The following is a 12,749-nucleotide window of genomic DNA, read 5'->3' as shown; positions in this document are numbered from 1 at the left end:
TAAGGTCATCCTTTAACAGTTGGCTGGAGGTTTCATCCTGCAACAAGGATGTATTCATTCTCCATCTGCCTTTTTTCTTAGTGTCAGTATGTATGTCAGTACTAAGCTACAGCTGCACGATCTGAGAGAGCCTTTGCATTAATTTTACAATTTACAACTTGTTTTATTAGAGTATTTGATATCAAAAACATATCAATCCTGGAATAGGATTGGTGGCGGTGTGAGAAAAATGTATATTTCCTGTCATTATGATTTATCAGTCGCCATATGTCCTCCAATGCCATGTCCTCACTGATCATCTGTATTGCAGCTCTATCCTTAGCTGTTCTTGGGCCACTAAATTTGCTCCTATCTAGAAAGTGATCTGAAACTTGGTTAAAGTCTCCTGCTGATATTATCTGACCCTCCTCTTCACCCAGTACCTTATTAACTTCAAGGAAAAAATGTGGGTCTCCCTTATTCGGAGCATAAATGTTGCAATATATCTTAGTTCCATTTATCAGTGCCTGTATGCATACCATTCTGTTCTATTCATCTTTAATCTCCCTAAGTAAAATAAAATTCAAGTTTTTGTTCACCGGTATGATTACCCCATTCTGTTTACTAGAGAAAGAACTATGATAAATATGACCAACCCAACCCTGTTTCAGGTTAGCTGCTTCTTCTTTTACAAAGTGTGTTTTGTATGAAAGCAGTGTCTGCTTTATTGTGCTTCAGATAGGCCGAAACCTTCCCTCTTTTTGCAGGATTTCCGCAGCGCTTTCTGCTTGTCTTGTGCAGCCCAAACAGCCTTTAGCTTTTAGCTCTATAATGTATTAGGGGAGGTGATGGTCTAGTGGTTAAGCGTTGAGCTTGAGACCAGAGGATCCTCAGTTAAAACCCCAGCCTGACCGGAAAACCACTAGTGGCCCTTGGGCAAGGTTCTTCCCCTAGTTTCTCCCAGTGTAGTGACCGCCTTGCAAGGCAGCACCCTGACATTGGTGTGTGAATGGGTGAATAGCAAATCAAATCAATTTTATTTATATAGTGCCAAATCACAACAAACAGTTGCCCCAAGGCGCTTTATATTGCAAGTCAAAAGCCATACAATAATTACTGAAAACCCCAACGGTCAAAACGACCCCCTGTGAGCAAGCACTTGGCGACAGTGGGAAGGAAAAACTCCCTTTTAACAGGAAGAAACCTCCAGCAGAACCAGGCTCAGGGAGGGGCAGTCTTCTGCTGGGACTGGTTGGGGCTGAGGGGAGAGAATCAGGAAAGACTTGCTGTGTAAGACAGCAGAGATCAATCACTAATGATTAAATGCAGAGTGGTGCATACAGAGCAAAAAGAGAAAAAAAACACTCAGTGCATCATGGGAACCCCCCAGCAGTCTAAGTCTATAGCAGCATAACTAAAGGATGGTTCAGGGTCACCTGATCCAGCCCTAACTATAAGCTTTAGCAAAAAGGAAAGTTTTAAGCCTAATCTTAAAAGTAGAGAGGGTGTCTGTCTCCCTAATCCGAATTGGGAGCTGGTTCCACAGGAGAGGAGCCTGAAAGCTGAAGGCTCTGCCTCCCATTCTACTCCTAAAAACCCTAAGAACTACAAGTAAGCCTGCAGTCTGAGAGCGAAGCGCTCTATTGGGGTGATATGGTACTGTGAGGTCCCTAAGATAAGATGGGACCTGATTATTCAAAACCTTATAAGTAAGAAGAAGAATTTTAAATTCTATTCTATAATTAACAGGAAGCCAATGAAGAGAGGCCAATATGGGTGAAATATGCTCTCTCCTTCTAGTCCCCGTCAGTACTCTAGCTGCAGCATTTTGAATTAACTGAAGGCTTTTCAGGGAACTTTTAGGACAACCTGAAAATAATGAATTACAATAGTCCAGCCTAGAGGAAATAAATGCATGAATTAGTTTTTCAGCATCACTCTGAGACAAGACCTTTCTAATTTTAGAGATATTGCGCAAATGCAAAAAAGCAGTCCTACATATTTGCTTAATATGCGCATTGAAGGACATATCCTGATCAAAAATGACTCCAAGATTTCTCACAGTATTACTAGAGGTCAGGGTAATGCCATCCAGAGTAAGGATCTGGTTAGACACCATGTTTCTAAAATTTGTGGGGCCAAGTACAATAACTTCAGTTTTATCTGAATTTAAAAGCAGGAAATTAGAGGTCATCCATGTCTTTATGTCTGTAAGACATTCCTGCAGTTTAACTAATTGGTGTGTGTCCTCTGGCTTCCTGGATAGATAAAGCTGGGTATCATCTGCGTAACAATGAAAATTTAAGCAATGCTTTCTAATAATACTGCCTAAGGGAAGCATGTATAAAGTGAATAAAATTGGTCCTAGCACCAATAAAATTGGTCCTAGAATATGAGACATCATTGTAAAAATGCTTTGAGCGTCTGATGCAGATGTAAAAGCACTATATAAATGCAGTCCATTTATGATCAAAATTTTATGATTGTTGAACAAAATCATGTTATAGTTTCACACCCCATTCAGATTTTGTAGCAAAATGCAACAGTTGATCTAAGTTAACTTTTTATTTTGTTTTACCAATCAAATGATTTATGATTAAAACACATTAAACACACTATTAATACTGACTGTTTTGTTTCTTAAAGACAGCTCATACATGTTTGCCATATAATGACATGCAGTGTCGCTATGGTAACTCTCGCTGTGGACCTGCTCTGCTGCTCTTTCTGTGTGCTGCTCCGGTTCAATTAAAATATGTGTATTTAAGGTAAAAGTAGCATGTGGACACAGCATATGTTTACATGATTCTCCTTTGTTGACTGAGCTTCATTCATGAAGTCAGTGGTGTGACTGAGTGGCACAGTGCGTCATTGTAATCTCCAAACAGCGGCTTAGTTATTTAAGGAGCAAGATTAGAAAAACAAAAAAAAACGTCAGTCCGACAACATTTTTAACTAGACATTGATGTAGCAGGGGGAAAATATCAACTAGACATATGTCAAAAGTTACTGGTCGGTGACCTCGGACCAGTGGATTTCTCTACCCCTGTGTAGCTCTTTCTGGTTATGTGAGATTTTTCTCCATTTTCACACATGGATGTGAATATCGTTCCCTACTGGGGCTGACAAGGACAGTACTGCTTCAGTTCCATCAAATATACCATTCTGCATTTTTACATTGCTTGTGTGACAGGAATGTATGTCTGTGTATCTATTGATTTGTTTGTGAATCTATAATTCTGTCTGTGGCCCTGACTGTGATTCTACAATTCTGTGGTTGTGGACTAGAAGCTGTCTATCTGTGGTTGTGGATTCGGCCTGGACCATCTCTCTGTCATTGTGGTCCTGTCTGTGGTTGCGGTGCGGTGGTTGTATACTTGGTCTGGAACTTGTCTTTCTGTGTCTGCTCTCAGGATCCTCTGTGGAAGGTGCGTCGCAGTCAGAAGTTGGACATGTCTGCTCGTCTGGAGCTGCAGTCGGCCTTGGATGCTGAGATCAGAGCCAAACAGCTCCTTCAGGAAGAGCTGCGAAAAGTCAAAGCTGCCAACATTGCCTTTGAAAGGTCAGAGGTGAAACACACAGATTACTGCAGAGACTTGTTCTTAGCTCCTGATGAACCATGCTGCTGTTTGGCTATCCTCGTGTCTGTCCACAGTAAGCTGAAGGAATCGGAGGAGCGGAACAGGGACATGTATGAACAGCTGGAGAATCTGAAGAAGGAGGTGGAGGAGAGCCGCTCCCACTCTGACAAAGGTGCCATAAACTCTGAGATGCTGTCAGCTGGAAAACTGACACCATTCTGTTCTATTCTTGGCTTGATCAACCTGATGTCTCTGCAGGTCTCAAGCTTCCAGACTTCCAGGACTCCATCTTTGAATATTTCAACACATCCCCTGTGGCCCCTGACCTCACCTTCAGAGTGAGTCCCTGACATTTTGAGCAGGTCAAAGGTCAGGCTGCTGAATCACTATAATCATGACATGACTCACAAAAAACTACTGAGGTCAGAGGGGCTCCGTCCATATCAAGTGGTGTCTGTCTGTGAAATAAGGCTTTAATTGACTCCTTCCCCTCCATACTAGAGGATGGCACCATTTCTTCTTCTTCACACAATTGTACTCAGTCTTGCTCCTACTGACTTTCATTGCTCTTTTCTCCTGAGCTTGTCTCCATGTCTCTAGGCTAGTCTCACTCTGCTCTCTACTCTTACGACAGATCACAATGTCATCTGCAAACATCATAGTCCATGGAGACTCGTGTCTGATCTCATGCGTTAACCTGTCCATCACCATGATGGACAAGAAAAGACTTGGAGCTGATCCTTGTTGTAATCCCACATCCATCTTGAATGAATCTGTCATTCTTTCTGCACTTCTCACTGCTGTCACACGGTCCTTGTGCATGTCCTGCACTACCCTCACATACCTGTCTGCCACTTCAGACTTCCTCATACAATACCACAGCTCTTCTCTTGGCACCCTGTCATAAACTTTCTCTAAATCCACAAACATGCACTGTAACTCCTTCTGGCCTTCTGACATTGCATCTGTATTGCTCTTTCTCGGCATGAAACCATATTGCTACTCACAGATCTTCACCTGTTTTCTAAGCCTAGCTTCTACTACTCTTTCCCATAACTTTCCTGCTGTGGCTGATCAACTTTATGACTGATGTTACTGCAGCTCTGCACATCCCCCTTGTTCTTAAAAATAGGAACCAGCACACTTTGTCTCCCCTCCTCAGGCATCCCTCTCACTTTCCAAGATTTTATTAAACAATCTAGATAGAAACAATCTAGAAACAATTACACAATCTGGATAGACTCCAGGGCAGGGGTGGTGACCAAGTGGTTAGTGCGCTTGGTTGCAGTGCAGAAGATTCCAGGTTCAAACCTACCCAGTCTTTTTCTCCATATAATGTGGAGTTGTCAGGAATGGCAACCGGTGTAAAGAAACTTGTGCCAGTTCAGCATGCAGATCCACATTGGATCTGCTGTGGTGACTCCAAGTGAAAACAAGGGAGCAGCTGAAGGGTCTTACTTTTTAGATAGAAACCCCAAGTGACAACAAGGGAGAAGCTGAAGGGTCTTACTTTTTCGATAGAAACTCCACTGCCATCTTTCCTAAACATTTCCATGCCTCCACTGGAATGTCATCTGGACCAACTACCTGTCCACTCTTCATCCTCTTCATAACTGCCCTCACTTCCTCACTAATCTCTTGTACTTCCTGATTTACTCTCTTCACAACATCCAGCCTTTTCTCTCTCTCATTTTCTTCATTTATGAGCTCCTCAGAATATTTCCCCCACTTTCTCAACACACTGTCCTCACTTGTCAGCACGTTATCATTTGTATCTTTTACCACCCTAACCTGCTGCACATCCTTTCCAGCCCTGTCCCTTTGTCTGGCCAATTGGTACAAGTCCTTTAGTCCTTCTTTACTGTTCAACGTCTTGTATGGCTCACTTTTCCATACCTTTTAACACTTCTTGTACTTGTACCACTGCATACTACTTCTCTCGATTTTTGGCTAACTTCTTTCTCCTTGTACTTTCTTGGACATCTTTGTTCCACCACCAAGTCTCCTTGTCTTCCTTCCACTGTCCAGATGTCACACCCAGTACCTTCCTAGCGCTCTCCCTTACCACATCTGCAGTACTCTTCCAGTTCAAAATTGCTTCTCCTCCATCCAGTGCTTCTCTCACCTGCTCACTGAATTTCACACAATCCTCCACCTTCAGCTTACACCATCTGATCCTTTGTTGAACTCTCACTCTCTTCTTCTTCTTCACCTCTAAAGTCATCCTACAAACCACCATCCTATGCTGTCTAGCTACACTCTCCCGCCACCTCCTTACAGTTTCCGATTTATTTTAGCTTGCATCCTCCTGTGCTCCTCCCCTTTCTTAAAGTAGGTGATCACCACAGCCATTTCCATGCTTTTTGCATAATTAACTACCATCTGTCCTTCCACATTCCTGTGCTTGATAACATATCTACCCATTACTTCCTCATTACCTCTGTTCCCTTCACCAACATGCCCATTAAAATCTGTTCCTATCATCACTCTTTCATGCTTGGGCACACTCTCCACCACCTCATCTAACTCACTCCAGAAATCTTCTTTCTCCTTCATCTTGCAACCTACCTGTGGGGCATATGCACTGATGACATTATCACCCCTTCAAACTTCACACTCCTCACCCTGTCAGACACTCGCTTCACTTCCAACACTCTTTAGATACTCCAACACCATTTTTCCTCCCATCCACACCATGATACAACTTGAACCTACCTCCTATGCCCCTGGCTTTACTTCCCTTCCCCTTGTTCTCTTGCACACATAATATGTCTAGTACCTTTCATCATATCTAGCCCATGGGCCAAGCAGGTTTTCAGTACCACTTAAGGTGACAAAACCACACTTAGAATCGAGCCTCAGTGTACCATGGTCTGCACAAAAAATGTATGATAACCATCTCAGAGTGGTAGCTGTAGCCAGCTAGGGCTCAGTGAAGAATTACACAGAGGTCAAAATGTAAAAATGCAAATGTTAAAAACTATACTACATTATTTGTCTGATCATAATGATTCCAAAAAGGTATCATTTAGACTATCTATGACTGAATGTTCTGGAGTTATGGGGTAAAAACAACACAAATGGTGACAAAGGTCAGTTTCAGTTTGTACAGGGGTCAAAAGTTAAAGTTACTCCAATTTCAGTAAAAAAAAAATCATGCAAATTATTGTTTTGGTTAATAGGGTTCTAAACTGACTTCTGTCTTGACTCTTGTAGAGAAGAGTCAAGACAGAAGTCAGACTACCAGAGCAAGAATTTTAGCTGAGGAAGCTTCTGGGATTTGAAGCAAAACGTCCTCACATCAAGCAACCCAGTCCAGTCGAAGATTCAGGCTTCTCTACTACGATCTCTGAGTGCTTCATCCTGACATCATTGGTGCCGACGTGAATAAGTATGTGACTATATCTCATGTCATGTTCCTTAGTCTGTCTTCCATTCTGCAGCTTCAGCACCCTAAGATGGGATGCAATGTCAGGAGCTCTGACCCCAGGAATACATTTAATGTTAGCCGGTGTCTGTAACCTGACTTTGCGGGTGATAGAATTCTCTGTCACTAAAGTCTGGAGTTTTGGCCTGGAGACAGGACTGGAAGTTACTCGTGGGCTCACATCAGGCAAATCCAAGGGGGAGAACCAATTTACAGTTCGCAGTGGCGAGTGTGAATGGGGTACCATAACCGGGCATCAAGTCCTACGGGGCTTCCTCTGTCTAGCTACAGTCTGAAAGCCATCGTCCACATCCAGCGTTTCTAGGCTGATGCTAATGGGCACGCTAGCCAGCCCAACACTAACCTCATCTAGAGTGCCCGTAACATCTAAGTGCATTGAACTAAGAAGCCGTTCTAACTTAAGGACACGGCTCTCTAAGAGAGCCACCCTATCTTCCAACATCATGCAGGATTTACGCAGGGTGTAAAGTAGTGTACTTTGTGCACTAGGAAATTCAAGAGTATAGCCAAGCAAACACGAGCTAACCAATAATAAATAAGCTGACCACTCAAGGCTCACACAGGATTCACACAGACGTAAATAAATTAGTTGAAAGGGGTGGGGTGGGGGGGGAATCAACCTAGCTAGTGAAAGCTAACTGTTACTGAATGCTAACCGCTAGCAATTCACAACAGGACTGTAGTTAAATAAGATTCAGAGTAGATACACTAAACACCCAGAAGAGTGCTAAACAGAAATAAAACAAACGTATACAACCGTGTAAAGTTCAGAAGAGCGTCACAACAGCAAACAATCCACTGGAAGCCAGTGGTACAGTGGCTGGGAAGTGCAGTCAATATATAAAGTAGAATAGATTACACTATATCCAACCAGAAAGAATGTTTTGTCATATTGTATGAGTGTTCAAGTGATGCTGTACATGAGTGTACAGTGGCTGAAAATTTGTTGCTGTGATGGTTTAATGAGTTGAGTGACCTGAGTGGTCTACTGGGGACAGTGCTGGATGTGGAGTCTGACAGCAGCTGGAAGGAAGAACCCGTGGCGTCGCTCCTTCACGCACTTTGGGTGGAGCAGCATGTCATAATCAGCTAATAACAAAATGATATGATTGTCTTGCTTAATGTATTTACTGAATGGCTCACCTTAATCATTATCAGAAAAATTGCCCCTCCTGAGAAATTTTTAGGGGCCGCCACTGCGTAACAGCGCACGTCACTCCACTTATGAATTTACAAATATTATTTTCAAATTAAAAACAACAATATAGATTTATTTCATGGGGTGCTGCCAAGGACATGGCAACACAAAGACTGCCCATGATCTATCAGTTAAAACTAAATGATTTTAAAGACCCACAGAATTCCTCTACATTGCAGGAAACCACCTAAAACATAATTAAAAGGGTGAAAAGGGGTCATGCTTTATGTATTTGTAAATATGAAGCATTTAGTAGCTTCAAATGAATGTGCAGCGATTTTAGGAACATTTGGCACAGTACTGAATATGTTTGGAAATTAACTTTTGAGCTGCAGAGCACAGAGATGGAGACCACTTCTCAGAAATCAGAGACCATTCCTCCCTCACCCTCCAACATCTCTGAACATGAGGTGAGTCCTAAAGCTTCCGCTTCCACTTCTGTAGAATGAGATTTTCAAAATAAAAGTCCTGACATGACTGACTAGCTTCGCCTCCACAGGAAGAAAAAGCAGTGCCCATCCCAGCAGGCCCCTCCCCCTCTTACCAGACCGCAGCACTGACAACACTTAAGGTACGAAAACAGTCAGTTCCATAAAGCACCAGACTGGAAAAGTTGGGGACAAGGCCCAACCTTTTTCCAACTAAATAATGAAGCAAAGGTGGAACTAGAATATTTTGCAGTTCCTTGAATGGTCACATGAAGCTGGCTCCAAAAGTGAGTCCTTTCCCAGAGAAACCCATGTCAAAAAGCCTAAATTCAGAGGACAAAAATCATGTTTACAACTGGGTACAAAAACTGTTTTGGTCTTGATAGTTTCTCTAGACATCATAACTGTGAGCACAAAGCTCCAGAACTTGTTATACACAACTTTTCTACAGAGGAGAAAAACCCCAAAGGGCACAAGAGCTGGATTAAAACAGCAAGTTTGTCAATTCTAGTTATCATAGTCCGTTTAATAACGTGAACGGAATGTTGCTATGGTAAACAATGACAAGACGTACCTTCCTTGTAGTCCTTGCAGAGCTGTTTTAAGAGCACTCTCTTCTCATTTTCCATCAGATAGTCAGCGATTTCTGCATATGTTTACTTCGCTATTTTTGCCTATCCGTCCATCCATCGGTTTCAGGGGGTCAGGTGCCAGCAAGTCCTCAAAATCTTGTCCAGTTGATTTTACCTCTTCTTCAGTGGTTTGAACACAGGGCTAATTTGCAGTTATATGCTAAAGCAGTAAGTTTGTCTTTGCATTTCCCATGAACACAGAGATGTCGGCGCTTACAAGAAAATTTCAGTTCATTACTTTTCCACTCTTTAAAGTCATCTAAACTGTACCAATCGCTCACAGTTATATTGCAATCTGCCATCTTTACCAAGTTTACATAGGATTGATTGGTAGCAGTGGTAGCCAACCAGTCCCACAATGCACCATGCAAATTCAGATGCACAAATCACTTATGCCTCCACCCAAACCACCTGTCAGGTAAACCATTGTATAGTCAACATAAATATGCTTTAATAAAAACCAAGCTTAGCTTGTTTGGTAACTCTGAGACGGGGTATGTTTGGGTTTCATTCGTCCTGTGCAGATCACACAGTCTTGTCCATTCTGGCTTAGCTGGAAATAGGTAGTCAGCATTGTCAACATGGTGACACCCAGAGCGGCACTGTTTGAGCTTCAAAGTGTTCTTCAGAGAATTTATAGGTGACGTCAGGGAGTGTTAGTCCAGTATATATGCAGTCTGGTTAGGGAAAGAAAGAAATAAGATTTTCTGTGAATATTAGCAATTAATTTTAGTGTTTGAGGTTAATTAGACTGGTTCAGAGCTGTAGACCTTGATTTATCAGAAAGTCCTATCTCAAAGCCAGGGCTTTTTAACCTGAGAGTAAAACTCTGATGTTTGTTTGTTTGTTTAATACAGCCAAAACCACATCAGCTGAGCATCAAGACATTTTTCGGTCCAACCCAGTGCGCACACTGCACCTCCCTGATGGTGGGACAGATCCGTCAGGGCTACGCCTGTGAAGGTACACAGCTTCATCAACACACATCTGCTCAACATCAGAAAGAAATGAGAAAAGTAGCTCAGTGCAGCATTGTTATCTGAGGTTGTTAACACTAGGAAAAGAAAAGGATCCCGTCATTTCTTTTTTCAACCTTGGCACAAAGCTGCAATGGCTCCACAGCTTGGGTCATTGCTGCTGTGAACTGTGAAAGCAAAATATGTAAATATTTGCCAAATAGTCTTCTTTTTATGGAATGTGTACTACTGTAAATTTATAACAATGTAAGGGCAGGGTTGCCACAACTCCGCAGTAGCAAAGCCCCAGGAGTTGATGAAATCTGTCCAGAAATGCTGAAGGCTCGAGGTGTGGAGGGATTGCCTTGGATGAGACATCTCTGCACATTGCATTGAAGTCTGGGTCAGTCAGGGGAGTGGCAAACGGGTGATGGTCCCCATATTTTAAAAGGGGGACCAGAGAGTATGTGCCAATTACAGGGGTATCACACTACTCGGCCTCCCTGGTAAAGTCTACTCCAGGGTGCTGGTAAGGAGGGTTCGCCAGTGGATGAACCTCTGATTGAAGCGAAACAATGGGGATTCCGTCCTGGCCGTGGAACAACCGACCAGCTCTTCACTCTCACATGGATCCTGGAGGCGGCTTGGGAGTATGCCAATCCAGTCTACATGTGTTTTGTGGACTTGGAGGAGGAGTATGATTGAGTTCCCCAGGAGATACTGTGGGAGGTGCTGTGGGAGTATGGAGTGAGGGGGTCCCTTCTCAGGGCCATTCAAACTCTGTAATCACAAATCGTGAGCTTTATTGGCAGTAAGTTGGACTCATTTCCAGTGGAGCTTGGCCTCCGCCAGGGCTTCAGACAGGATATCAAGGCGTACTGGCGGGAGGATCGTCAGTTTGGTGGGCTCAGGATCTCATCGCTGCTTTTTGCAGATGATGTGTAGGGAATGAGGTCTTGCCCCAAGTGAAGGAGTTCAAGTACCTCTGGGTCTTGTTCACAAGCAAGTGGACAATCAGGCGTGACGTTGGCCTGAGAATTGGTGCAGCAAGGATGTTGTTGCATTTGCTCTACAATACTGTTGACAAAAAGGGAGCTAAAGCCCTTTACACACCGGGCTTCCATACAGTTGCATTGTGCGCAGATTTGGTGTAGTTCCTGTGTAGGTTGGTGCGTGATGGCGTATGGTTGCGTTCCTAGTCTTGCTTACAGTGGCATATGATTGCTTACTGTGTGCTTACTGCCACATATGTAGCCCTCCTTGCTATTTTTTCTGCCTCTCACAGTCCACTCTTGCCTACTTTTTGCGGTTGTGTTTGGCATTGTGGAAATGCACTCCGTTCTCAAAACAGTACATGAAAAAGGAAATGGCACTCACGTTTCCAAATGTACAACAGGACACAAGCTGCTGTCTCGTCAGGGCTTGTAACATCAAATCACAAAGTTCAGAGTCGGTTGTGTCCCCCCAAAAAAAGTAGAAAATATTGCCATTTAAACTCGCAAGCATACTTAAGCAATCAGATTCTTATTTCAGCATTCTCTACTCTTTTTTTCAGAATCGTCTGTTTCTGTTCTCTGGACTTCAAAAGAAATCCAGTTTGAGTTGAAAGAATATAATCCATGTTTTCTGATTATCAGATTACTGAAGTGCATATAAACAGTTGCATCCCTGCCGTAGGCTGGCTCATGCACACGCAATGGTTCGTTCAGCCAGTTCAATCACCAGTTGTAAGCATGCACAGGCGCTGCAGGCTGCGCGGGTCATTTCACCACACACTCGAGCCCCTGTTTGATCATCTGTTGTAAGCACGCACAGGCGCTGCATAGATCATGCAGCCACATGCGCGCTACACCCGTTGTCCTCCAGCTGATTCATTCTGGATGCATGCACTCAGTTTTTGGATGTGTATAGTTGTGTAGTCTTGTGTAGATTTGCATAAAGTAGTAATGTTGCGCAGACTTGCTTAAAAACTATGTACTTCTGCATCTAGTGCTCTACGCAGAAAAAATTAACCATGTTTAATTTCTTGCACCCACCTCGTGTAGCCCTCAGCATAGTGCCACTTAGGGCAGCAAAAACTTGGTGTGGAGCTGCAAAACTCGTGGTAGGGTTAGGGTTACGCAACTCTACGTTGGCTCAGTTGTGAAAGGGAGCTGAGCCAAAAGGCGAAGCTCTTGATCTACTGGTCAGTCTTCATTTCTACTCTCACCTCTGGTCATGAGGGTTGGGTCATGACCAAAAGAACTAGATCACGGGTACAAGTGGCCGAAATTGGTTTCTTCATGAGGGTGGCTGATGTCTCCCTTAGAGATAAGGTGAGAAGCTCGGTCATCTGTGAGGAGCTTGGAGTAGAGCTGCTGCTCCTTCACGTTGAGAGGAGCCAGCTGCAGTTGTTCGGGCATCTGGTAAGGATGCTTCCTGGGCGCCTCCCTAGGGAGGTGTTTCAGGCACGTCCAGCTGGGAGGAGACCCAGGGCGTTGTCCCTGAGAACATCTCGTGATCCACCAGTCAGAGGTGGTTAATGTGT

At 43.5% G+C, this 12,749-nt stretch overlaps 1 protein-coding gene across 3 annotated transcripts in view; it reads left to right on the top strand.

Moving 5' to 3' along the window:
- The window catches only part of cdc42bpb (CDC42 binding protein kinase beta (DMPK-like)), a 138,721-nt gene that overhangs the window by 74,184 nt on the left and 51,788 nt on the right, over positions 1-12,749 (top strand). For all 3 annotated transcript variants that reach the window (XM_034162582.1, XM_034162580.1, XM_034162581.1), the window contains exons 18-23: positions 3,393-3,541; positions 3,635-3,732; positions 3,819-3,898; positions 8,542-8,616; positions 8,706-8,777; positions 10,124-10,229. In XM_034162582.1, the coding sequence (XP_034018473.1) occupies positions 3,393-3,541; positions 3,635-3,732; positions 3,819-3,898; positions 8,542-8,616; positions 8,706-8,777; positions 10,124-10,229 (580 nt within the window). The remainder of the gene's footprint in view (positions 1-3,392; positions 3,542-3,634; positions 3,733-3,818; positions 3,899-8,541; positions 8,617-8,705; positions 8,778-10,123; positions 10,230-12,749) is intronic.

This window comes from Thalassophryne amazonica, chromosome 21 (genome assembly GCF_902500255.1).
Source record: "Thalassophryne amazonica chromosome 21, fThaAma1.1, whole genome shotgun sequence".
NCBI classification, from domain to species: domain Eukaryota; kingdom Metazoa; phylum Chordata; class Actinopteri; order Batrachoidiformes; family Batrachoididae; genus Thalassophryne; species Thalassophryne amazonica.
This window is presented reverse-complemented; position numbering and strand designations above follow the sequence as displayed.